Here is a 26360-nt window from a genome sequence, read left to right as displayed (position 1 = left end):
TTTGCCCTAATCTTTTTATCTTTACTAATTAATTCAATTAATTGATGAAGTTTATAATAAAAATATGATTATATTCTAATTTAATTTTTAACAAATCAAAACTATTAAGAAAATTAGTGATTTTACACGGTATCTTCTTTTTCTAGGTATTAGATATTTTCTTATTTACAAAAATAACACTCACATTGTGTTCTTTGATATTTTATATTTACGAAAACGTGACTCTCTTTTGTAGAATAATAAAATCGATATATTTATTGCGTTTTGGTGACTTTTTATTTAGAAAAATGCTACAATTTTTTATATTTTACCATTTATTTGTATTATTTCGTTTTAAAAAAGCCTATCATTCAAAGTTTGCTGAATACGATTATCTGACTAATATGAGGTGCAAACTATCGTGTTAGTTCGTGAATTTACTTAATATACATTAAAAAAAATTAACTACAGATTTCATGGTTACTACTAATAATAAGTTGATGTGTATGAAAATGTATAATTAATTTAAGTGTCTCCAATGTCTATGCCCTTTGTGATCAACAACCTGAGAATTGGGCAATGAGTCGTTGCATACTAAATAAATAATATAGGAAAATGGGCTTTTCGAGTTCTGTCATAGTCTCTCTCCCCCTTTTCTTCCCCATCCATATTCAGAGTCTCGATCATGTAAATTTCCCTAGAAAAATATCTTTAATTTTGAAATTTTAAAAAATATCGGTGATGTTTATGTATTATATTGTCAAAACTCATTTAAGTGTAAGTAATTTAATAAGTATATCAAGAAATTCTCTATAGTCAATTCCTACTACCTCCGACATTCATAGCATATCATTTACAATAAAATCGAATGACATTAATCTTGTTATGCATATTTTAAAATTTTCAAAAAGACTTAGCTAAGGTTTCCATTATAAAACCTTTCAAAATGTATGATAAAAAAAATTGTGTTAAAAAATATATTCATGTGGTACGAGGTAGAACCCTTTTTGAAATTTCAAGATTGGCTGCTTTTTTTTTTTTTTTCTTTTTAATCGATACGATTATTTCTCCCACACGTCAACTCAAATCCAACTTGAATCTATCTCGTGGAAGACACGTACCACCGACTCATCGTCTGTTAAACGACAAAAAAAAAATACAATAATTTTTCAGAAACATATAATAATATCGAAATGTTTTCCACCACAGTTTCGAGCCAATCACTGCATGTTGCAGAGATGGAAATAATTTTAGCTGATAAGTGAAAGCAAGTTTTGTTAGCTTTTGTGTACATATCCCACGAAACAAGGGGAACCCATTGCCCAAAATCTATTGGAAAGCAACCTTATAACTAAAGACGCAAGAAACAGGGAAAGAAGCAAGTCGGTAAAAAGATTGGTTCTTTTTTCATCTCACTTGGAACGCGTAGAAAGTTGGAATTTTTATTAAAGATAGTCCAAAGGGCTGAACAAATCCAGGAAGAAATATAGATACTGATAGTCTTTATTCATTAATATCCTCTGGTTATAATATATAATATATATATATAGATATACAAATGTGTGCTCACACCTAAAGCATTTACCGATCGTAGTAATTGTGTTTCACCTAACTGTGTTGTGCATTAAATTCCCAGTGCTTGTGATTAACGAATAGTATTTCCAATTACTCAGACGAACAGACACACGCAAGCATCTTTGGAGCTCTCTATCTTGAAGATTTTATCTGAGCCATCTTGTTTTTATCCATTTTCTTGATGTTTTCCAGGCTGGGTAATGTTGGCTCTTCATGAAACTTGTAAGTTGGCATTCCAATTTGTGTTGGTTTCTGTTTAAAATATAATAATGACTTTCTTCTTTGCCCTAAAAAAAGAAAGAGAAGTTTTATGACTTTATCTGAGCTGATCATACTTTGTTTTCGGGTTGGTTATATTAATTGTCTTTCGTATTTTCGTTAGATTTTAATATAATTGGTACTAATTGATCTGTCTCGAACCCCTCTTCGACTAATTATCTTGCGTCCGCGTGTTTCCATGAATTTCCATTTTTTTATGTTTTCTTTGAAATATCAGCTTTTCAATGGCAGTCCAGGGTTCAAAACCGAATCTTGAAAACCCCCTTTCGATTTAAAGGATTAAAGCAAAAGATAATGCAGTGCTTCTATTATTTCAAGGAAAAAACAAGAAGCGGGAGACAAAATTCAGCCCCAATTCTGACAAATCTGGATGATTCTGATGTCATCTCACAAACTAAGAGGGTAACAAAATCGTCATGCTCAGCCCCTTCGCCTCGAAGCATACCGGAATTATATGAAGAAAAAGCTCAGAATTTAAGGGTTTTTAAGTTTCCTGAGCTAAAGCAGGCTACCAATAATTTTGACAGATTACTTAAGATAGGTGAAGGTGGTTTTGGATGTGTGTATAAAGCAAGCATCAAGCCTGCTGATGGAGATGGTGACCCTTTCGTGGTTGCCATTAAAAAACTCAATAAAGATGGATATCAGGTATGATTCTTGATCTCCTGTGTGGTTTTTTCATGCTATAAGGCTGAGATAAAATGCAAACTCTTCAAATTTCTCGTGGGATTTTTTTAGTGGCCCCTTTGCTGAATTCACAGTTTGCCAGCGGTTGTCGAGATAAAATAAAAGTGTCAATTTGTTCGATAATGCTTCAAGATTATTGCTTTGATTTGTGTTGGATTAGCGAATTTTACTCTTTTTTCTGTGTTTTTGGTGGTTCTGCTAGCCGTTTTGCAGACTCTTTTTTTGATTGAACCAGATTACGTTTTGTGAATTGGCTTGGTTTTGGGTGATTTATTTAATTTGATAAAAGTTGTGGATGGATTTACGAAAATGTGCATTCAAACTAAAAATGGAGTACAATGCATGGAAGGGCAGGGGCAAACATAGGAATTTCAGGTAAGTGTGCGGCTCAGTGAGCTTTGAATGGATAAAAAACTTGAGTTTTTTTTAAAAAAATTAAACATCGGTCTTCACTGCCCATGCTAATTTCATGTGTGTCTGTGTGATCCGCCTTTGGGCCGCAAACACTTGAAGTTACAGAATTATTGCATGACTACTGTGAGTCCTCGAAAGAGTAAACAAACCTGCGTGTCCTCAAAAAGAACAAAAAAACTATCAAACTACGTGGTGCAGGTTTATTTGGTAGCGTGGATCCCTCGTTGATGTTCAATATCTTATTCAAAAATTCATCCCAAAAATGTGCTGCCTTCAAATTCCAGTCTGTGATCTGTTTTGTGAGTCAGCTGTTAGATTAAACCTGAAAATGAATGATTTTAGTGCCTCAAATTGTTCAGGGTCATAAACAATGGGTAGCAGAAGTGCAGTTCCTTGGTGTTGTGGATCACCCAAATCTTGTAAAACTTATTGGTTACTGTGCTGTGGATGGAGAAAGAGGTATTCAAAGGCTACTTGTATACGAATACATGCCAAACAAGAGCCTGGAAGATCATCTATTTAACCGGGCCTATCCATCCCTTTCTTGGGATCAAAGAATGCAAATTGTGCTGGGGGCAGCTCAGGGATTGGCTTATTTGCACGAAGAATTAGAAATCCAGGTTTTAACATCACAGACTTGGCCAAGGCTATGTTTTAACTGTTCTTTTTGGTAGTGATGGACCTTTTTTCCCCCTAAAGGCTTTAATCTTGCTGATAGTGTTTGCCTAATGGAACTTCTTTCATTGAAACCAATTGGCTTTAGTTTTGTCACTGTGGGATCGAAAAGGTGACAAAGTACGTTGAGAACATTGTTTTTAAGAAAGTTCAGATTGCCATTTGATTGGACTTAAGATGGAATTCTTTTTGTTGCCATAATTTGATCTTTTAAGGCAAGTGGCTCAGTCAAAACTCTGCCCAAGCTCAAATGCAATTGCTTGACAAGAGATACTCGAGAGCAATTTGTTCATTTGTTATATTTTATTTTTTAAGTAATCATCCTCTCATATGACAACATTTTTATAAAGTCCTTGGGGCATATTTTAGTCTTTTCAAACTATTGATAAGTTGTGCTGCTTGATGCATGAGTAGTCCAATTGTCTGTCAGCATCCGAGTATAACAGTACTTGCGCCAGGCTCAACTTGTTACCACCCTAATGAAGAAAATGCGTCAAATTACAATGAACTGATATCTGGACTTTATGAGCTCTACTTCAATCATTTGGGCAGTTCCTATGTAACTCATTTTGGTTTATCTCAATGGTTAGATTATTTATCGAGATTTCAAGGCATCAAATGTGCTATTGGATGGAGACTTTATGCCAAAACTTTCGGATTTCGGTCTTGCTAGAGAGGGTCCAACTGCTGGTCATACTCATGTTTCAACTGCGGTATGCTTACTCTGTTAAACCTGGAATTCACTTTTCATTCAAAGCATGAAAAAATTCTTACATTTTCTCTTGTTAATAAGATTTGGAACGAGTCCTTTTCTTTAAAGACACTATAGATAAATCCTGCAGAGAGACGCGAGGGCTGTCTCCCCCTTAAATAGGATTACTTTTAAAATTATGTGTATCATTTTGAAAATTTTAAACTTTTACCCTCTGAATACACATCTTTAATCACTGCAACTCAACGAATCTGTTGTGCCTTTTATTTTGTCCTTGGTCAGATTAGTAAGAGGCTGGGATTGATTTTATAGTCCTATGTCATTTACTTTTCTCTCAATTTTAGCGAACTCATTTTGTAAAGTGATAGTAGATGGAAAGTTGGTTCTAGTCAAGCCCATTTGCGCGGACCTGATGGCACGGGACGTGAGTCACGTGACAGGCTTCTCATGTGAAAGGAACATTAATGTAACTGTATGCAACATAATGTTTTCATCAACTATCTTGACAACCTAAACTCTTTGTTTAGGTTGTTGGAACGCATGGATATGCAGCCCCGGACTATATACAAACGGGCCATCTTACCACCAAGAGCGATGTCTGGAGCTTTGGTGTTGTATTGTACGAGATCCTAACAGGCAGACGGTCTCTAGAAAAGGAACGCCCCAAATCCGAGCAAAAACTGTTGGACTGGGTAAAAGTGTATCCGGCAGATAGTCGAAAATTTGGCATGATAATGGACCCGAGACTCGAAAACCAGTTCTCCCTAACCGCAGCTCGTTCCATCGCAAAATTAGCCGATAATTGTCTGGTGAAAAAGGCAAAGGACCGGCCGAAGATGAGCGAGGTAGTGGAAAACGTAAAGCATATTCTGCAGATTTCGGTAGAGGAAAGTCCTACCCAGTATTTAGAAAGTGAAACGATGGAAGATAAGCCTCAAAAGGCCATGGGGGCATCAGAATCCGCTAAACGGAGACTTACCCATTTGGCCAAGTTAAGTGAATATGTTGGTGGAGGAGGTGGTGGGAGATTCATGATGATGCAGAGGAGTAAAATGAGGTAAATAGGGAGTTTTCTTGGTTCAATGTAGTGGTGGTGTACAAGGGCCATCACTTTTACTGAAGATGTGAGGCTTCAAAACTTGCTTGTACAGAGAGTTCAGTATCCGTTTGTTTTCATCTAAAAGATTAAGGCGAATTCGATCATTTGAAATTAGAAGAATTTAGCCGGAGATTGGCCTCCGATGGGGATGTGAGCATTTTAATGTGTTGAACGAAAATAAGACAAGACTCCTGATATAGAAATTCTATGTAATTCTAAATGTGATGCATAAAAATTGTAACAAGGTAGACCTATTGAATAAAATATTTATGTATTGCATGTCTCTATTTTTGACATTTTTCATTGCCCCCGAAGACGCTCATCAAATGGCCCTTCTATCCATAAATATTATGGGCTTGGGCTGATCGTTGACAACTTGTGAGCCGAACCCAATAAGGCAGTTCCGGTTCGCGGCCTTCTATTTTCACGCTCATCACGTTTACAAAAAAAATATCTTACTCGTTTATGTTTATTTTTAAACTATAGTATTTTTTATACTGTGCAAATAATAATAATAATAATATTATTTTTTTTTTTTTCTGTTTCAGTTTAAATTAAAATATTATTATTGATATGTGATTATATATGTACTCGTATAACGTTTTATATTTATGCATTTGTCTTTTTTAAAAATAAAAAAAGACATCCCATATATATAAAAGTAGAGTTCAATGTGATTTTTTTTTTAAGAAAAAATTCATTATAACCGATACTTTCAATGCTGAAACGAAGAAAATAAATGAAATGTTGCAGTTATTGGCTACAGAATTCGATTTTTAGTATAAGAAATTAAATAAAGGATCAAATTGATTGATTCTGTAATAATTAGGCATCTACGAGGAAATGCTAGAACCAAACTCTAGATATTGTTTCAGTTTACAAGTACAGGCGCTCATGGTTTTAATTAAAGCTGTTTCAAAATAATAAAATGTTGTTATTAATTTGTTGAAGATATAAAATTTTTTTGATCATTCATTCCTTCGAAAATTAAAAGTCTTGAGAGATAAAATAATAGTCCCTAGAAGTTTAAAAATTTGAGTCGAGGACATGTGCATTTGAAAATTGTGGGTTTTACTTTGTTTTAAAAAATCCATCTGATAAAATATAACTCGTGAAATCGTCTCTGTATTTGTAAAATCATCTAAATATGATTTTGTGAAACAAATATATTATTTAAGTCACTCATCAAAAAATATTATTTTTTATATAAAAATATTACTTATTACAAATATGAACTTTTTAATCGATCTTAAACATAAATACACGTGTACGTTCTCAAGATTATTTGAAGTAACATTGTATTTTTTAATTTGTTTACTGTATATATGCTTTAGATTATGATGAGAGAAAAACAAACAAATATAGTGAAATCTGAGAAGAAATTCTAACTTGGAAACTATTAGCTGAACAATTCTCATTTCGGATTTCTAACTAACGATGCCCCATCGCATATACTACTACTTCTTCTAATTACAAAAGGGGAGATCCGGAAAACCGAAGAAAAACAAACCAAAAAAGAACAAAAATTTTTGATGGATTTTAACCCATTTCCCTACAGATCAGACGCCGGATCTCAAATCTCAAGAACCCTTGATTAGTTCTATGAATCAGAGCCCTTGGATCTCTTGACAACGATTAGTAACCCTTTTAAGTTTTATCCTTCTATTTTGCTACATAAAACTTGCTTACAATTTCGACGGTTTTAGGAAACAGAAACAGTGTTCGACTGTACAGATTTGTTGGAGTCGAATTCTTTTTCAGATTCGGTGGTCTGCCTCACTGTATTTGATGATCTCTTTGAAGAAGAGAGCTTCAATCTTTTTCCATTGGCTTCATCTGTAGCGATCTGTTCCTGCCTGCATTCTTGGCTGCAAAACGGTGTGTTCCCTCTGAAGAAAACCGTATAATTTAATCAATTCAAAGTTCAAACGCAACAAAACCAAATAACCTTTAATAATAATCTGTATAAATCAAGAAAAGACTGCGATTATCATGACAATCTAGCGGGAAAAAGAGATTTGGGTAACTGACCTGTACATGTAGATGTCACTTTTCTGGCTGAGTGGTTTGCGGCAAAGGAAGCAAGAATCTAGAAAATGGGGTTGGCGGTGTGTATATACGTATCTATGGTAAGATGAAGCCCCTGACCTCATCTTTTGCATGTATAGTGGCGGCGGCGGAGTGCTTTAACGAAACCGAAGAGGTGGGGGAAATGGTGATTGTGGGAGGAAGTTTGGTGAGGGTGGGAAGTGGCTCTTTTATAGGGAAAGGCTTGGGCTGTTGACTGTTGAGCATGAGAAATGGAATCATTTTAACAAATCACACAAAAAAATTCTTTTTGGATTTTAAAATTCTCAAAATGAATAAATAAATATATTAAAATATTGCAACATCACGAGTTCAAGTAGCTCTATATATTTAATTAATAAATATATATTAAAATATTGGAACATCACGAGTCCAAGTAGTCATAAGTGCAGACCGCAGGATATTAATGCCTAATGGGAAACCACGGGCAGAATTCCAAGGGATGGAATCTATTGGTAAGGTAAAGGGCAGACCATGGTTTCATACTACATATAAAAAATTAATTTTTGGTTTAGTAGAACTTTATTTTATTTATTTGATTTTGATTTAGTTTTATATAACGTTCCTCTCAAATGTAACAATAAATTAAATTAAAACTAAAGGCACGCTTGATAGGTGAGAATGGAAAAAAAAAACATTTTTATCTCAAAAATAAAAGGGAGTGATCATTCTTGCTCCTACTTTTTATATTTATATATAATATTTTTTTATATATACGTTCCTCTCAATAATAATATTTTATTATAATTAAAATCCTATATACTAATCATGAAAAAATAATATTTTCAAAAAAATCAATATCTATTTATAAATATAAAATTAGGATAATAGTATTAATAACTAAAATAAATACGAAACATTCATATCGTACAGAGGAATAAACCTACGGAGTTTTTTGAAAATATGAAAAACAGGTCTCTTGTGAGACGGTCTCACGAGAATACGATGCGTGAGAGCGTATTCTAAATTTTTGCTAAATATGAATTACACGGATGCTGCTACTAATCATAAAAGCAACAGAATCAAGCAAAGCGAGAGAGGGGACCTACTCGTGGACAGAAATAGCGCAGCTTTGAAAGCCATTGTCTCCGCTGCCCGTTGCCCACGGGCAACCCAATTATAAACGAGGACACCACATGGCTGATGGCACCAGCGAAGCTTTGAATAATCATTAATTTATTATTCAGAAACAGCTCGTGGAAATTATTTTTGGTTGGGAGGGGGGATCAATTATTTGCGTTACAATTTTTTATCACAAAAAAAAAATGATGAGACGATATCGAGTTAATTTTGTCAGATAAAAATATTATTTTATTATTACAAATTTGGACACTGATTGACGTGTCTAATGAATAAATATTTATGAGAACGTCTCACCCACTCGTTTGTTTAATAGTTTTCTTAAAAAATTAATAAACTAGAAGAAGAATCACAAGACTTGTTAGAAATTTAATCTCTAACTTTCGAAACTTTATTACTTGCAAATGACATTATTTGTCCAAACTGAAATAATGATGTTACGCGTCAACTCATAAAGCCAATTAGGTTTCAGGTGAATGGCCAATCAAAACATGAACTTTAATTGTGGCATCCCACTTGTGTGATTATTGGCTAAATCAAATATCCCTAATATTCGTTTAATAAGTTATGAAAACAGATTAGTAAAAATCCAACCAAATTAATGGAATTTTCGAAAACAAAAAAAAAAAGATTGATTAATCATAGTTTTTAAAAATAATAATTTAGTGCAACCCATAAATTCGATTTTGGGGGGGACAAAAAAAGTGGTGGGTGAGAGTAGGGTAAATTGGTCAAATAGATGTGGCGAGGAGTCGCGTGTTCTGTAGGTCGTCCATTGGAATAAAGGGAAGAGATCAAGTGGAGTTATAGGTACACTGACAGCCTGCACCACAATTCTTTAATATGCCGTGTTTGTTTCGCAAAAAAACTAATTAATTAAATGCACGTTTTTTTCATATTTATGATTTTTTTTTAAAGACTTGACAAGTCCGGTGACTTATATTTAAAACACAAACTCTCGTAACGTAAAACGAACCAATTTTGTGTAATATATATTTTTTTATGTTAAAAATATTATTTTTTATTTTAAATATCTATGTATTATATCGGAAAACCTATTCATATATAATTTCTCACCGGTTTAGTCTCGGTTTCTAGAATAAATTCCTATAACAAACTTGTCAAAAGGGCGAAACCGATGCAATAAATGTCCTTCCAATAAGTTCACTTGCAATAAAATCTAGGTTTTTCAACAAAAACTGCCGTTTGCAGACCAGTAGCAACATCAAGAAAATAACAAACCAAACCTAGGATACCAGAACCCAAGAAATCCCTCTGTGTCGTGGAGCCAATGGATTAAAATCATTTGTTTAGGGTACGACTGAGAAACAAGGCTAGCAAATTATAACTGAATGAAGCATACCTCGGATAAAATAAACTTGTATGAGTTAGTAGCTATCAAGTTATTGCCTGCTGGGATTACAGAGAAACGAAATTCACGAGCTACGACATAATCGACAACTTAAATTTAATCCATAACCGGGCTACTTCCTGTTCAGCATCCCTGTTTGTGAGATAATTTTGACAGGTAATTAATTAATTCTTGAAAAATTAAGAATCCCTATGCTATTCAGAGAGAGCAGAATGTAAAGCAGTTCGCACATCAATCCCAACTCGGGCTTCCGCGGCTTCCACATCGGTTGAAGCTGAGTTAAGTTTCTGATTAAATTCTTCAAGTCTCTTTTGGACACAAGAAGGGTCGCTTTGCTCTATTGGGCACGGTCTCGATTGCAGTTATATCAGTGATAGAATTTGAATGAACAAAGGCAAAACCGCTGCTGATGAAGTATTCAGTCACTTCGTGCTCCTCGTGCACGGAAAGCAAACCGGATTTTAATTCTGATATTGACTATATGTGTCCCGGGAGGAATAATCCCATCTGCCCTGACTTGGCAGGTACAGTGACCATCTCCACCTAAAATGATAGAAGTAAAAAGAATGTCAGGTGGTAAACATGAGAGTCCAAAAATTTATGTGAAGAAAAAATAGCAACCCAAGTAACAGAAGCCCGGATAAGTATTTACTAATACAGACGTAAACCTTTCACAGCAACATGAGTAAGCCCCGTGCCTGTTCGTTACTCATACGACAGATGAAACTAATGGTTCCTCGGATTCCTATCTTGCAAATTTATAAATAACATTGGCAGAACATTTTAATATACGGCCCCTTTTAATTCATTTTCTCCAAATTAACCTTCAAACATCCAATAAAAACAAAGATTAAGCAAAGGAAGGCTATTTATCAAAATCATCATCCAATGGAGGTTAAACTTTCATTTGGTAGGGCACGAGGAGAGGAGTCTGACCATCCACCTATAAGATGAAAACATTTTGAAATTATGTATGCAAACTTTCTAAAATTTCAAGTTTTGAGCCCCTCGAATTCATTAAGTTGCCCCATATCGCTCCCTCTCATTCCATCTCGAAGTCCATGGTCCACACTTGACTAGAAAACCAACAAATCACTTTTTAAACGAGAGTGTGAGTATTTTCGGCTTATTTGCTTCACCATGGCAAAATAAACTGTATCATAACACAGCAGTGATCGTGGTGTTTGTGAAAGAACCATAGCTGACAAATGATCGGGTCATCGAATAAATTCAAAGTGAAAGACTTGTTTGGTAAGATTGGGTGCCATAAAGTAGGATTAACAAACAAGAGTGAACTTAATGTTTTGAGGCCTTCAAAAGCGTACAAATTAATTTAAATTCTCAGACTCATCTCATAAACCCCCAGATGTACCATCGTGTTCTTCAGGTTTGGAGGGCTCCCATGGAGGTCACGTACTTTGATAAATCATTTTCTCAAGAAAGAGAATGAGAGAACTAGTGAAGAAAAGAAATCTCAGCTCATTCAATTCGTGTACATATATATATATATATATATATATTATGCAATGACATTGGAATTTAATTAAACGATAAGATTATACATTCTTATGATATTTTAACACAATCAGAGGTATTCACAAATTAATAAAAACATGCATAAATTCCATATTTTAAATATATAACTAAACCTAGATAATAGTTAGGTATGGCCCAGTGGTAGTCGTTGTTGCAATGCCGCTATTCTAATTTAATGCGACTTTTATGATTCAATTTGAGACTTAAAGCCAATAACGTGTGGTTGTATTATTATTAATTGTATATGAAAGAAGAAGTGAATATTGGTAGAATTTCTGCGTATTTACTATAAAGAGCAACATGAATTTATACAGGGTATAAGTTGCGCTATTCTAGGAAACATAATATACAGAATCAATTACAATTATTGACTAATATATACATTCCTATAATAGAAAATATTATTCATATAATCTAGCAGATTTTCTTTCTCGTAACACTCCCCCTCAAGTTGGAGCGTGTATATTGAGAACGCCAAACTTGTTAAGGAGAGAATGAAAAGTTGATGAACTGAGAGGTTTAGTAAATATATCAGCAAGTTGACAGCTCGATGAAACATGAGCAGTTTCTATGGCACCTGAATGAGTACGTTCTCTAATAACATGGCAGTCAATCTCTATATGTTTTGTTCGTTCATGGTAAACTGGATTTGCTGCAATATGCAGTGCTGCCTTACTATTGCAGAACAGTTTTGCTGGTTGTGGATGTTGTACCTGTAGATCATCTAACAAATACCTAAGCCAAGTAAGCTCACATGTTATTGAAGCCATAGCACGATATTCTGATTCTGCCGAGGACCTTGAGGTTGTTGCTTGTTTCTTGGTCTTCCACGAAATAAGAGATCCTCCAAGAAAAATACAATAACCAGTTACAGATCGTCTCGTGATTGAACATCGAGCCCAATCTGCGTCACTAAATCCCCTCAATAGTAAATTCCCTTTTGCTGGAAAAAATAATCCTTGTCCAGGTGAACCTTTAAGATACCGTAAAAGATGATGAACAACATCTAAGTGTGGTTTTCTTGGTTCTTGCATAAACTGACTCAGAATGTGAACCGAATAACTTATCTCTGGTCTTGTGATAGTAAGATAGATAAGTCGTCCCACCAATCTTCTATAAGTAGATGCATTTTTTAACAAATCTCCCTGCATAGGTAGAAGTTTGATATTTTCTTCCATTGGCGTCGATAATGGTTTGGCACCAAGCAAGCCTGCTTCATCTAAGATGTCAAGAGTGTACTTTCTTTGGGATATTGAAATACCACTGGCAGAACGAGCAACTTCAACTCCAAGAAAGTACCGTAACTGACCAAGGTCTTTAATTCGAAATTTGGTACGAAGAGACTCCTTAAGTGCAGCAATTGTGCTGTCATCATTACCTGTTATGATCATGTCATCCACATAAATGAGTACCGTTGTAAAAGAATTGCCAGAAACTTTTGTGAAAAGTGAATAGTCAGCTTTAGATTGGCGAAAACCATCTTGCTGAATAGCAGTAGAAAATTTCTGAAACCAACTCCGGGAGGCTTGCTTGAGCCCATATAGTGATTTATTGAGTCGGCATACCAGAGGTATCTCCCCCTGTCGATGAGAATGCATACCAGGAGGCAATTGCATGTAGACTTCTTCAAGTAAATCACCATGGAGAAATGCATTTTGGACATCCAGTTGGTGCAGGGACCAATTTCGAACAGCAGCTACAGCAAGTAAACAACGGACTGTAGCTAATTTGGCCACATGAGCAAATGTCTCCTTATAGTCAATTCCCTCCCGTTGAGTAAAACCTTTAGCCACCAAACGAGCTTTATAGCGCTCAACGGTGCCATCAGAGTTATATTTGATCTTGTACACCCACTTGCATCCTATCGGACGGTGACCAAAAGGAAGAGGTGTGAATGTCCAAGTACGATTTTGGTCAAGAGCACTTAATTCAGCATCCATAGCTTTTTGCCATTTGGGGTCCAACACTGCCTGTTCATAAGTCACAGGTTCCACAAGAGTAGTAATAGCACAAATGAAATTGCGATATGTGGGCGAAAGTTGTGCATAAGAAATGTATCGAGATAAGGGATGACGCGTACCTGACAAGGAAGAAGACTGGTTGGAAGCAACCTTGGCCGTGTGGTAGAGATGAAAGTCTCGGAGTGTGACATTGGGTTGTTTGATACGATCTGAATGTCGAGTAGTAACAGGTGCTTGTGGTAGAACACTAGTATGGGCCGGTATATTTTCATTCAAAATACTTGGACAGTTTGGTTGGTCAATATCTTTTGGGTCAATTGTATGTGTGGGTGCTGGTTCATCTAATGTGTGTGGTAAAGGAAGAACAAGCATATCATCTGGTTGTTTTTGAGAATTAGTATGAAACGGAAAAATATGTTCATAGAATACAACATCCCTAGAAGAAAATATTTTATGAGTGACAACATCATAAACTCGATAACCTTTTTGACCCAATGGAAAGCCTATGAATATGCAACGATTAGCTCTTTGATCAAATTTAGATGTGGGTAGAAGATTGGTGGCATAACATAGGCACCCAAAGATTCGAAGATGTGAGTATGTAGGTGGCTTATTATGAAGGAGTTGATATGGTGATTTATGAGATAGAAGAGGAGTAGGTAAGCGATTTATCAAATAGCAAGCTGTTTGAATGCTCTCTCCCCAAAAATTTAGTGGCAAGTTTGCTTGAAAACGAAGGGCTCTTCCTACATTTAAAAGGTGGCGATGTTTCCTCTCGACTACCCCATTTTGTTGGGGAGTTGAGGTACATGAATGATGAAAAGTTATTCCTTTGTTATCCAAGTAATGTTTCATAGAGGTAAATTCAGCACCATTGTCAGCTCTAAGAGTTTTGATACGACATTTAAATTGTGTTTCTACCCAAGAAATAAATGATTGTAGTATTCCTTGAGTTTCAGATTTAAAGCAAATAAGATGAATCCAAGTGTATCGAGTAAAATCATCAACGATTGTTAAGAAATAACGAGCCCCACAATGAGAATTTATTTTATAAGGTCCCCAAATATCACAATGTATCAAATCAAAAGGTGCTTGAGAAGAAATTGAACTAGATGGAAAAGGCAAACGAGTTTGTTTAGCTAAAGGACAAACTTCACAAACATGCTTGGAATCAAAATAAATTGCAGGAATAGATTTACTAAGAATTTGAAGAGGACTAGATGATGGATGCCCAAGACGTTGATGCCAAAGGTTGGAGTGTTTGCGGATAGTGTGGGCCAAGGCTGGATTTTGGTCTTGTGTTAGGTAGTAGAGGCCATTATGTTGCTTGCCCAGGCCAATCGTCTTCCTCGTAGTAGCGTCCTGCACAACACAAAAATCAGGAGAGAAAATTACGATACATTTCAATGCCCTTGTTAGTTTACTAACTGATAGTAAATTAACTTTAAATTCTGGAACTCTGAGAACATCATCAATTTCTATGTCAGGTGAAATGCGTAATGAACCAATTGATTCAATATGTGCCTGACTACCATTTGGCAAACCAATAGTGGTTGTTCCTGATATTCTTTTTGATTCTAATAATTCAACTGAGGAAGCCACATGATCTGTGGCTCCACTGTCAATAATCCAGCACAAGCCTGAAGCAGCCAAATTAACTTTAGATGATGATTTGATGTTACCTGTAGTGTTTGTAAAAATTTGTGTGTTACCCTCATTGGTTTTCCGGATCATGGCTATTAATTGGTTGTATTCATCAGTTGTGAGCCTTGGACCATCATCTGTTGAAACAAACTTTGTCGTTGTCTCTGGTGCCACCTTCACGTTATTTGCATTTGAAGGGCGTTGATTAAATGGTTTCATATTCTTGCCGTGAAACTTATGACCAACTGGAAAGCCATGGAGGTAGAAACACTTTTCAATGTTGTGATTATCACGGTTACAATAAGAGCAGTGCAATTGTGCCTTTTGTTTTTGTTCTTGATGTGCTTGAGTTGTCTTGCTATTTTGACCTACAATCATGGCATGGTGGTTCATGTTCCCGCGATTGAGAGAGGCTTCAACTTGTTTTTCTTGTTGAAGAATAAGTGAATAAACTCGTCGTGTATCAGGTAGAGGCTGCATCAACAAAATTTGATCACGAATGGCTGCATAACTGTCATTTAATCCCATCAAAAATTGCATAACCTTCTCCTTTTCATCTCTCTGATTAAGTTTCTCCAATCCTCCACACGAGCAAGATAATGCCTCATGATAGGATGAGAGTTCATCCCACAAAGATTTAAGCTTTGTGTAATAGACTGAAATAGATTGTTGTCCCTGCCTATGTTCCACAATATTTTGTTTGATCTGATAGATTCTTGAATCGTTCCCTTGAGAGAATCGCTCTTGCAGATCTGCCCAAACTTCTGCTACAGTCTCCCAATAAATTACACTATTGGCTATGTCCGGATGAATAGAATTCAATATCCAAGACAAAACCATGTCATTGCATCGTTTCCAAGAATCAAAACTAGTGTCTGTTGTAGAAGGTGTCTTGATTAATCCTGTGACCATCCCAATCTTGTTTTTAGCGCTCAAGCTAATTCGCATAGCTTGACTCCATGTGCTGTAGTTGTCTCCTTCGAGTACCTTAGAGACAAGTACCATACCTGGATGATCCGAGTGATGTAGATTGTAGGTGTCTAGGGCTTCTATGATAGCCTTAGACGATGTTGATTCTTTTCCATTGTTGCCTTTGTCTCCCATGATTGTAACAATTGCGGAAGCGTTTGAAAGATTTCAGAGTCGCCAGGTTCAATGTTCTGATACCATGAAAGAAAAAGTGAATATTGGGAGAATTTCTGTGTATTTACTATAAAGAACAACATGAATTTATACAGGGCATAAGTTGCGCTATTCTAGGAAACATAATATACAGAATCAATTACAATTATTGACTAATATATACATTCCTATAATAGAAAATATTATTCCTATAATCTAGCAAATTTTCTTTCTCGTAACAGTATATGTATAATATAATGCAAACAACATGCTGTGCCACTTTAGGTTACAGCATTAATGAGATCTTAGGTTAACCTATAACTTCAGGATGTACGACTAAATTGAATTATATATATATATATATATATATATATATATATATATATATATATATATTTATTTTAAACAATAAATAGATATTTTTCAAAATCCAAAATTTTTGTCATTTGGTAGATAAATAAAATTTGACCAAACATTTTAATTATTTTATATTGAAATTCTGATTAATATAAATAATAACAACAACAACGGACAACTAATATACCAAAATTCAAGACAAAACGCTTTTAAAAAATTAGAAAACATAATATTATATAGAAAGATTCATATTTTATTTAATATGATATAGATTATAGATAACTATAACACAAAATTCAAAATCATAACCGAAATTAAATTAAATTATATAACCGATGTAAAAAGTTAAATGTAATTTATATTTTCAAGTACATCAAATTCAAATTTGAATTAGTTTCACATTTAATTATGCTTTTATTTTTTATTTATTTTAAATATTTAATCGATAGGTGAATATATTAATAATAATAAATATTTTATTTTATATCAACTTTCTCAAGAACACTTTATATATATATATATATATATATATATATATATATATATATATATATATAAAACAAGGAAAAAGAGAAGTATTATTTATACTTCAAAAAATGTTAATCGGACTCAATTTTGATATTTTATTTTACAAATTGACAGCATCATCCTTTCATGTTCTTTAGTGAGATTTCAAATCATTCTAATATTTAAACACTTTCTCATTTACTCTCATATTAACATCCAAACAGAGGAGGTATAGAGGGAACTTTTTACCCATTGAATAAATGAATAATCGAGTATGAGGATTTTTTCAGGTATGAAGATGGAGTCAGGTCTTAAGAATCATTATCATACTCGACTCAAATACTTGATTGAATTAATATGTATGATTTTTGGCTATGATGTGAATTCTAATATGTTTTTCTTGAATTATATTGATTGAATGAATGAAGAAAATTATTAGTGTAGATTTGATATTATTTTTGTTGAATAACGATGTTAGGATAAATTGTTCTAATATTTTATATTTTCCTATTATGTTTTATTTACTAATTTTGTATATATTTTTTTTTATCGTTCTTGACAATCTAATAAATATTATATCTTGCTCCAAATAATTCAAATTTGAGAATATGTAATTATCTCTATTCTTTGGATTTTATCTGTAAATAAAATTTGAGGGTTTGTCGTGTATTATTAAATAGTAAAGAAAAGATATTTTCCTAAATTTCATGATTTTATTCAATTCTTCCACTCATACACCCCTAAAATGATTTTTTTAATATATATATAAAAGTAAGTTAAATAAACATGGCAATTTACATATATGATTTAGGAATATATTCAGAAATTGTTTCGAATCTTATAATAAAGTTACAATGAAACTGAAATGTATTGATGCTTTATGGGCGCAAGTAAAGTTAAGAGTTGTATTATGTTTTGTGTCTACTAAATTCAATTTTATGCAGTAACTTATTATATTTTTTTTAAATATTTTTTTTTCAACCGAACAAGTCAATTTACAAAAATAAACTATTGACATTACTAAAATATCACACATTCGATATCCTAACCTTATATTTACATCCGACAATGGAAACATAAAGATAGAGACTTCCGTAGCTTTTTAGTATTTTGACAATGACAATGCAAGTGTGATACGCACGTGCCGGTCACGTGATAACCCGAGCTTAATTCAACATAAGCCTCCCTCGTGGACCTTCCTTAACTCCACTGTTTAACTGGATCCCCGACCCAGACCCAGACCCAGACCCAGTAATAAATTCCTCAAACCTCCCATTGCCCCTCTCTGTAGAAATGGTCTAGTTCCGCAAACACATCCCCCCTCTCTCTCAAAATCCCATTTTCTTCCACCATGAACTCACCATTTTCACCGCCGCCGCCGCCGCCACTCGCCGTCGTCTACGACGGCTCAGCCACTCCGGACACTGTCATCACGCAAATACCGAATCAACAAGACGTATTAAACAGGGACGCGTCGCCATCTTCATCCTACGGCTCTTCATCATCATCAATGGTGATAGTTATTATAATCATCGCCTCCGCCATTATCGTTTCCGCTTCCATTTACGCCCTCCTCCGCTTGCTCTCCAAGCGCTTCCACCGCTCGTCCCGAACATTTTCGGCCTCGGACGATGTCGTTGTTCGGCATGATGCATCTGTCCAGATTTCCGGCCGTCACTGTCACGTGGAGGAGAATGGTTTGCTCGATTCCATGCCTCTGTTCACCTTCCGCTCAGTCACTGGCAGTGCACTCACCGGAGGCGATTGCGCTGTCTGTTTATCGAAGTTTGAGCCGCATGATCAACTGCGGTTGCTGCCGCTCTGCTGCCACGCGTTTCATGCCGATTGCATTGACACGTGGATCGTCTCCAATCAAACATGCCCACTCTGTAGGTCCACCGTGCTCCCATCCGACGCTGATGTGCTGGATAAAATCGCTTCCTCCGAAAATCGCGGCATCGACAGCTTCAGGAATGCGAGCGGAAGCGGTGACAGTTTCCGGATTGAGATCGGGAGTATCAGCCGCCGTCGCGGAGCTTCGGAAAGCGGCGATGGAGCGCAGCGGTCATACTCGTTAGGTTCCTTCGAGTATATCGTGGAAGACGGATTCGCGATCTCCATGGGGTCCACTACTCATCGTAGAGGGACTTCTGACTGTACATCGGTCGAAAACGAAGCTCCTGTTGGAATCCCGGTGACAGAGTCACCGAGGGACGCTTTAGCCGGAGAGGTCGCCGGCGGTGGAAGGAACTGGCTGAGAGAGTACGTTGACAGACTTGCTTCGGTTTCGATTTCCTCTCGTGCAATGTCGTTTAGGAGCTCCGGAAGATTATTCTCCGGCAGCAGCCGTCGCAGCGAGACCGTAATCGCTGCCGATGATCTGGAAGCGAACCGTGCCGGAGAAGAAATCAGTGAACTATTTAGGTGGATTTCCGGGGTTTAATCTGTAAATTCTTCAAACCTCCAAGGATGATCTGGTAATTCCACAACATTGTCTTCACTTTCTTTTACGGCAGACACTCCATATTTTACTGTCCACAGTAATACATACATTTTCTCTTTTTGTTGGTGGATTTTTAGCAAAATCTGGAGAGCAAGTGTAAAGATTTTTTCACAAAAAAAAGGAAAGAATACATTAATTTCATTTCTTATTTCCGAAATAGTGTAGTCAGCGTAAGAGTCGCAGTGATTAAAGTATTATAAAATTTAATTGATCATCGATCAAAACGGTTTATTTCATCCTATCCATGTGGGTATTGCTCTCATTATAGGATGGATAGTCAAGATTTGTTCATGCATATATATGACCCACTTTTTTTTTTTGTATCCGTTGAAATAAAGTGAGGATAATGCCCACATAAGTAGGATGTGATTTTGTTGGAAATTAGAAATTAAGTTTTGGAAGAGTGCAAGAGACTTGATCATCGTCTGTTCATTTCGGTGTAATTGATGATGCAAGAAACTATCTAATAATACAGTTAGACTTTAGCTCCGATTATTATTAAACTTGAGTCAAACACGACATCAAGTGTAAAAGAATGTGTGTGATCATTTGTGGGTAAATAGCTATAAATGAACAATGTTTTCACTATTAATAGATATGTATAATACAATGTTTACATGTAATACGCCACGGACAAGAAAAATAACTTTAATTGACTTCTAATTAATTAGTCCCCGGCTATATTTAATAATTTCAACATTCCAACAGGAACCATTGAACCAGTTAGCTTCTGCTTTCGTGTCACATTCTTGTTCGTTAATTACTTACATAAGTACAATTTAAAATATGTAACAACTCATCAATAATAATAATGTATTCAAAACCCTATAAACTTGGATCTATATAATATTGTCATTATTCAAACCCTATAAATAGACAGCGCTGATTTCGTGCATAAAATTACAGGCTAATTCATCTCTTGCATCTCTATTATAATTATAAAATAATCGTTACAGAATCTGTCATCGTGTATAAGAATAGTTTTTTTTTTAAATGATTGACCATAGCAAAGAAACAAAGGAGTATCGGATAAGCTTCATTATTGCATTCTCGTGATTTATTTTTTTAATGATTGTGGTTTTTATTTAATATCATATAATATATACAAGGTGAATCAAATTATTCAAATTCTCAATCACAAAACGTTATGTAAAAATATAATAAAATGAACAGTAAAAAGTTTCACTTTTTAAATAGAGTAGGTCTCTTGTGATACGGTCTCACGAATCTTTATCTGTGAGACTGGTCAACACTATCGATATTCACAATAAAAAAAGTATATTCTTAACATAAAAAGTAATATTTTTTTATGGATGACCCAAATAAGATATATGTCTCACAAAATACGACCTGTGAGACCGTTTCACACAAATTTTTGCCTTAAAAAATAATAAGCACACAAGCACAATTATTATGTATTCATTATTTATCATTAAACCATCAAATTTCCATGCTTATCAATCATCAGTATTATATTTTTTTAAAAAAAGTTTAAAATTGATTTTTACGATCAATTGAAAAGATGAAAATAACCCATCTCATTACGCATCAACGTTTTTCAACTCAACGAATTATTGCTCTAAATTTATAATAATAACAAAAGCTGTTATATCCTTATTATATTCCGAAAAACGTAGTGGATACTAATACTCCAATAAGGATTCGGGTAATCATTAATCCGATTTGTTATTTGAAGAGCCCTGATCAAAGCCAATATGCTGGCTACTCTCCTAAAACTACCCGGGCACTACGCCTATTCTCGGGAAATTATCATAACCCGGGCCCTCATACAAGTACCTGGGTAACCTACTACCCGGGCCACCTCGAGAATTGCATCACACTCGAGTATGATTGATACATGTTGTCTATTTTGTCAGAACCACTTGGACTTGGAGTGTCCTAGAAGTCATCAGAAACTACAAGTATTGACAGCCGACTTGCCATACTTAGTAGGTAGCACGAAAATCGAGGTACCTACCCCATTTTTTTACTATAAATAGCATGTATTATTGTCATTTATAGAATCCGAAATCTTTGAACTCTTAAGCACTTATATATTTTTTTCTCAAATATTGCTTGTGTTCATCTGAAAACCTGCTGACTTTAGTATCGAAGTGGCTACGCCGGACATCCCTCCGGCACCCATTCACGAGTTACTTTCTTGTTTGCAGGTGTTAATCCAAGCCATTTCCTTCACTCAAATTCCGAAACATTATAAATTATTGATTTGATCCGTTGGAGCCCCTTAACCGGACCATTCATTTCAGCGAGGTCACATCAGATACAATGTGTTCTATTTGTGACATTTTGACAGCTAAATGCCTTGATTTATTTTATTTTATTTTATTTTATCATTGTGACATTGTTATTCGCTAAAGAACGATGATTTATTTGTGCAAGTAATGATTGAGGAATAACAATGGAAACAAACATGAGAAACCAATAAAGATATAAATTTAGTCATAATTTGTTTAAAGAAGACTTATACTTAAATACGCATATGTAAGATTTGCAAAACAAGAGAAAATCCGATCGAATACGTAAAGTTGATGAACACATAGAACATATATAGTTGATCAAAATCCCAACACCACAAAAAAGAAGAAGCAATAACTTTCCAAATTTTCCTTATCGATGTCATTTACTTGCAATTCACGCATGATCATGCCTTTATTGCTCCATATTTTGTGTGTCATGGAGCTCCCTTATAAGCTGCATGCCAAAGCTAAAAAGCAAGTTCGCCCACCTAAACTTTTGACACACACGTGTATGTATGAGGTTAAATGCTAGTCCATCCCTTGCAGTGTTTAGAAAAAGTAAAGAATTGTACAGCTCTCAAAACAGCTTATACCCACTGGATCGCTTCATCTCATCACATAAAATAAGTGGTTGGGTTGACAACATTTTCACCCACAAAAACAAAGGTCGTCTCATCAAATTCAACACAAATTTGACTAGGTGGTCAGTCGCATAAAATAGGCGGGTTAAATTAATATTGTGATCTAGTTGATCTGATTTGACATTGTTATTAATTTACATGTAACTTGTTTAATCAACTTACGAAAGTTTTTTCATAGATCATATATATTAATGAAGAAGTCATATCCATATTAATAGACATATCTATTTTATCTTTCATATATATGTGTGTTAAATGATGACGGTTTTACGCAGTTTTTTTCAATGGAAAATATATAAGTTTTTTTAGCAATATTTTATTATAATTTATGACCACGAGTCTGTTTCTTAACAAAAAGGAAACCATGAAAACGTGTGTTGCTAGAAGCGACTCTGCCCCTTCACAAGTCTAATGACGATTCTTTCCTATTCCTTTTCCTTTCGCCAAAGCCCTTCGGCCAAACTACGTCGTTGAATCAGGGCAGCAAAAATGGATTGTGAAACGCTGGGGAAGAGACCTGGGATCCTCTTCATCGGATCCCCCAATGTTGGCAAAAGGACCCTAATTTCGCGTAAGCCTCATTTACACTTAACTGCATCGGGATTTCTTTAATTATCTGGAAGTTAAGCCTTCGAAAGCTTGTATATGATTGATTTCTACACTGAACAGAGAGGTTGGAAGTATGTGGAATCCTTGATTTGTTTATTTTGATTTTTCGAGCTGGAGGGTGTATGAATTATGTGGATTTCAACATTAGTTCATGGGTGAGCATAAGATACGATTCTTTTGATAAACGTAAGCTGAAGTAAGTAGCTGAAAATTGTTCATCGCGGACGGATTAAAGTTTATCGTTATGTAGAAGAAATTGAATTGCAATTAAATGGAAGATTTTGTCGATGAGGCGTATTTTGGTCTCAGGATTTATGGAAAGGGTGGATTTTGTCTGCGCCATGTGTTGAAAAACTGGTAAAATGGTTTCCCATTCAATGTTCAGCGTTTGTGATGATTTCTTGTGTTCAGGAATTTATGTGAGGTTGCATGTAAGAAACTTTCCTCTCAGACCAATATGGCTTTCACATAGTTAGTTAAGCAACAAAATGTTCATGCAACTGCGAGGCCAGCGTTTGTTAATCATATGGGCTCAGCAAAATGCGCTTGTCATTTGAGTATTAATATATTTTTTGATCGATTATTTTGCTGGTCAGTGCATCAATTGGTTTCTTCATTCAAAATTATTAAGTTATCGCTAAATTTGCATAGTTTTATCTATAGGACTGATTCCTGTGGATTTCGAAGATGCACCGGATCGATCATCTGAATCACTTGTCTATGGGTAACTTTTTGGATATGTACTCATATTCCAGTATCATTTTATTTTCTCTTTACATATATCATTGCAACCCGATTGACAATCTCAATGTGGTTGTTAATAAGGTGGACAATCAACACAAAATATTACACGGCAGATGTTTCAGTGTGGATGGTGCATCTTCAAGATGCTTTATCTATTACGAGTTTGCCAAGTATCGACCGTATAAATGCGCTGGTGATGGTTTTTGACGTCAGTGATGTAAGCCATTATCGTTTCCTTCTCTTTTGTATGGTATGTGCTGAAAAAATAATTTTCAATGTTGTATTTGTCATGTGATATCTTCGTTCACATTAATCATGCAGCCCTTATCTTTTGATGCACTTAAAGATTGGATATCTCACAATGACATTCAGAAGTTTGATATACTCCTATGTATCGGTAACAAAGTGGATCTCCTTCCGGGGCATTCGGCTCATATTGAGTACAAGAGATGCCTGCTGAAGCTTGGAGATACCATTGTCAATCCAAACTTCTCAGAGTGTGGAATATCTGAGACTGAAGGAATTAGTCTATTGGGAGATGGAGAACCATCTAGCAATATCAAGAATTCATGCTTAGAATGGTGTCTTGAGCACAATATTGAGTACATCGAAGCTTGTGCATCCAACGCTGATTTTGACAAATGTAAGGGACTAAATTATCTTTGTTCCAACATGGTTGAAACATGCTTCATTCGATTGAGTTCTTTAGATGTTCACGTATCACTGCTGTATTCATGCTCATGAAATTTATCGGGGATTATCTTATCTGAAATGAAAACTTTTATGGCATTAATATTCATATGTGAGGATGTTTAAGCAGTTTTACAGCAATTTTCCATTGCAGGTCTATCCATAGATGGTGATTCACAGGGTGTTGAGAGACTCGTCGGGGCTCTCTCTGCTCATATGTGGCCTGGGATGTTGCTGAGATCTGGTGATAAGATACACGAACCTTCATTACCTGATCAAGCAGGTTTGAAATGTCAACCTTTTTCTTAGAATACGGTTATTAAGTTCTATCAAACCCCTGATTTCTCTTGTTACTCTTTGTCAGATTTGTCAGACGAAGACTCCGACTATGAACTCCAATATGAAATCTTATCGTCAGGTTCTGGGGATCCATGGGATAACGTGGATGGAGAATGGATATCTGCAGATGGTCCTGTTTCTACCTCTGGAACTGGGATTCCATCTGAACTTTATCTTGATTCTTTAGATCGGGAAAGTGGAATGAGTTTACTCAGAGGAGAGCATCAACCTTCAACATCGAGTTCCCAGTTGCCTGAAGAGTTGGATACAGAAGCAGCACCGCCCCTTGAAGGTGACGAGAGTTCAGAGCCTGATGAAGGCAAGATTTATGATTTCAAGGGATTGGAACTGCTAATGGGTGAAATCGGAAATATGCGCAGCAACTTGAGGTTGATGCCTGATTTCCAGAGGAGGGAAGTGGCTGCAAAGCTGGCAATGAAAATGGCTGAGATGTTTGGGGACAGTAGTGGAGGTGAAGAAGGATTCTGATTGATTGGGGTCAGTAATTTTCCGGTTCATCATGCATTTATGCAGTCATGTGTGCAATCTGATGGTAGAGTTTGGGAATTAATTTACATGGAAAAGGAATAAGAAACTCAAGGGTTCGTAGTTATGTGAAACAAAAGCATTTTACGAGTTTGCTCAAAAAAAATGTGCAGATGTATGAAGTTCCGTGGCGAATTTGAAGTAATCATATAGGTAATAGGATCGACCGAGTTCCCCTCGGTGATGGCATTTTGAGACATTGTTAGCTCAATAAAAATGTGCAGATATATGAATTTTCATATCGAATTTTAAGTAATTTTATGTAATGTCACTTGACGATGGGCTGGTTTATGAATGAATGTTTTGATTGAAGAATCTGCTCATCTTTCCGTGGTTTTTAAAGCCTTCCCTACCACCATACAATCAAGTATGGCGAGCGATATTGCTTCTCATTTTGAATGATTACTTTTCGAAATGTGTTATTCCTTCTTAAATTTCTTAAAAAAATACATAGTTCTTGTCTATTCCAATATTTTCGGAATGCCCAGGTAGTTTCTCTAAGCCCTTTTAAGTTTTATCCCATACTGGTATTTGTGATTTCCCGCAAGCAATAATTTAAAGGGTTCCAAATTTGTTAACCAGTGATGCGAGTCCGTGTGATGGGTTTTGAATTTTATTCAAAAATTAATGAAGCCTATGTGAACCAATTAACCATGCAATTGTGCAGTCCGATATATCCTTTACCAATTACTTTTGAATTTCTTTTTATATGTTTTCTTTCGGTTTCTGAAATTATGTTTTATAATAACCAACTGTCTGTCTTCAATATTTTGTTCGAGTATGTCTCATTATTTTTTCATGGATGACCCAAATAAGATATATGTCTCACAAAATACGACCCATGAGGTCGTCTCACACAAGTTTTTGTCATTTTGTTCATTTTTTCACAATTATTTTGGTAATGATATATAATATATTAAATGATAGTATTTTAAAATACCTA

General features: G+C 35.3%; 3 protein-coding genes and 1 long non-coding RNA gene across 7 annotated transcripts; 3 read left to right on the top strand and 1 right to left on the bottom strand.

Moving 5' to 3' along the window:
* Positions 1 to 1203: 1203 nt before the first annotated feature.
* LOC142505086 (putative serine/threonine-protein kinase PBL19) lies at positions 1204 to 5716 on the top strand. 3 transcript variants are annotated; one of them, XM_075617911.1, is made up of 6 exons: positions 1204 to 1365; positions 1653 to 1776; positions 2051 to 2481; positions 3294 to 3554; positions 4200 to 4322; positions 4849 to 5716. In XM_075617911.1, exons 2-6 carry the CDS (start codon positions 1755 to 1757, stop codon positions 5380 to 5382), a joined length of 1371 nt encoding a protein of 456 aa, XP_075474026.1. In that variant the 5' UTR covers positions 1204 to 1365; positions 1653 to 1754; the 3' UTR covers positions 5383 to 5716. The 3 variants fall into 3 exon arrangements, with proteins under 3 accessions (XP_075474026.1, XP_075474027.1, XP_075474028.1); XM_075617912.1 differs by lacking the exon at positions 1204 to 1365 and having other exon boundaries at positions 1393 to 1776; positions 2065 to 2481; XM_075617913.1 differs by lacking the exon at positions 1204 to 1365 and having other exon boundaries at positions 1394 to 1776; positions 2152 to 2481.
* Positions 5717 to 6785: 1069 nt separating this feature from the next.
* LOC142505396 (uncharacterized) lies at positions 6786 to 7766 on the bottom strand. Its single transcript, XR_012804411.1, has 2 exons — positions 7452 to 7766; positions 6786 to 7309 (listed from the first exon to the last, which is right to left on the bottom strand). It is a non-coding gene; the product is annotated as an uncharacterized LOC142505396 (long non-coding RNA).
* Positions 7767 to 18334: 10568 nt separating this feature from the next.
* Positions 18335 to 19822, top strand: LOC142505462 (E3 ubiquitin-protein ligase ATL4-like). Its single transcript, XM_075618442.1, has one exon. The coding sequence runs from the start codon at positions 18439 to 18441 to the stop codon at positions 19528 to 19530; it is 1092 nt and encodes a 363-aa protein (XP_075474557.1). The 5' UTR covers positions 18335 to 18438; the 3' UTR covers positions 19531 to 19822.
* Positions 19823 to 22876: 3054 nt separating this feature from the next.
* Positions 22877 to 25732, top strand: LOC142505636 (uncharacterized). Of its 2 annotated transcripts, none has more exons than XM_075618701.1 (6): positions 22877 to 23060; positions 23750 to 23822; positions 23924 to 24059; positions 24164 to 24485; positions 24687 to 24815; positions 24897 to 25732. In XM_075618701.1, the coding sequence occupies exons 1-6, from the start codon at positions 22979 to 22981 to the stop codon at positions 25358 to 25360; spliced, it is 1206 nt and encodes a 401-aa protein (XP_075474816.1). In that variant the 5' UTR covers positions 22877 to 22978; the 3' UTR covers positions 25361 to 25732. The 2 variants fall into 2 exon arrangements, with proteins under 2 accessions (XP_075474816.1, XP_075474817.1); XM_075618702.1 differs by having other exon boundaries at positions 22880 to 23060; positions 23762 to 23822.
* The last annotated feature ends 628 nt before the right edge of the window (positions 25733 to 26360 follow it).

This window comes from Primulina tabacum, chromosome 10 (assembly GCF_025594145.1).
Source record: "Primulina tabacum isolate GXHZ01 chromosome 10, ASM2559414v2, whole genome shotgun sequence".
In the NCBI taxonomy this organism is placed as follows: Eukaryota; Viridiplantae; Streptophyta; class Magnoliopsida; order Lamiales; family Gesneriaceae; genus Primulina; species Primulina tabacum.
This window is presented reverse-complemented; position numbering and strand designations above follow the sequence as displayed.

Excerpts from the sequence above, each read along its gene's own strand:
- LOC142505086 (XM_075617911.1), top strand. The coding sequence starts at position 1,755 with ATGTTGGCTCTTCATGAAACTT. Across the intron at positions 3,555-4,199 it reads ACGAAGAATTAGAAATCCAG|ATTATTTATCGAGATTTCAA; the intron begins GTTTTAACATCA and ends CTCAATGGTTAG. Across the intron at positions 4,323-4,848 it reads ATACTCATGTTTCAACTGCG|GTTGTTGGAACGCATGGATA; the intron begins GTATGCTTACTC and ends CTCTTTGTTTAG.
- LOC142505462 (XM_075618442.1), top strand. The coding sequence starts at position 18,439 with ATGAACTCACCATTTTCACCGCCGCCGCCGCCGCCACTCGCCGTCGTC.
- LOC142505636 (XM_075618701.1), top strand. The coding sequence starts at position 22,979 with ATGGATTGTGAAACGCTGGGGAAGAGACCTGGGATCCTCTTCATCGGA. Across the intron at positions 23,061-23,749 it reads CAAAAGGACCCTAATTTCGC|TTTTATCTATAGGACTGATT; the intron begins GTAAGCCTCATT and ends AAATTTGCATAG. Across the intron at positions 24,816-24,896 it reads TTCATTACCTGATCAAGCAG|ATTTGTCAGACGAAGACTCC; the intron begins GTTTGAAATGTC and ends ACTCTTTGTCAG.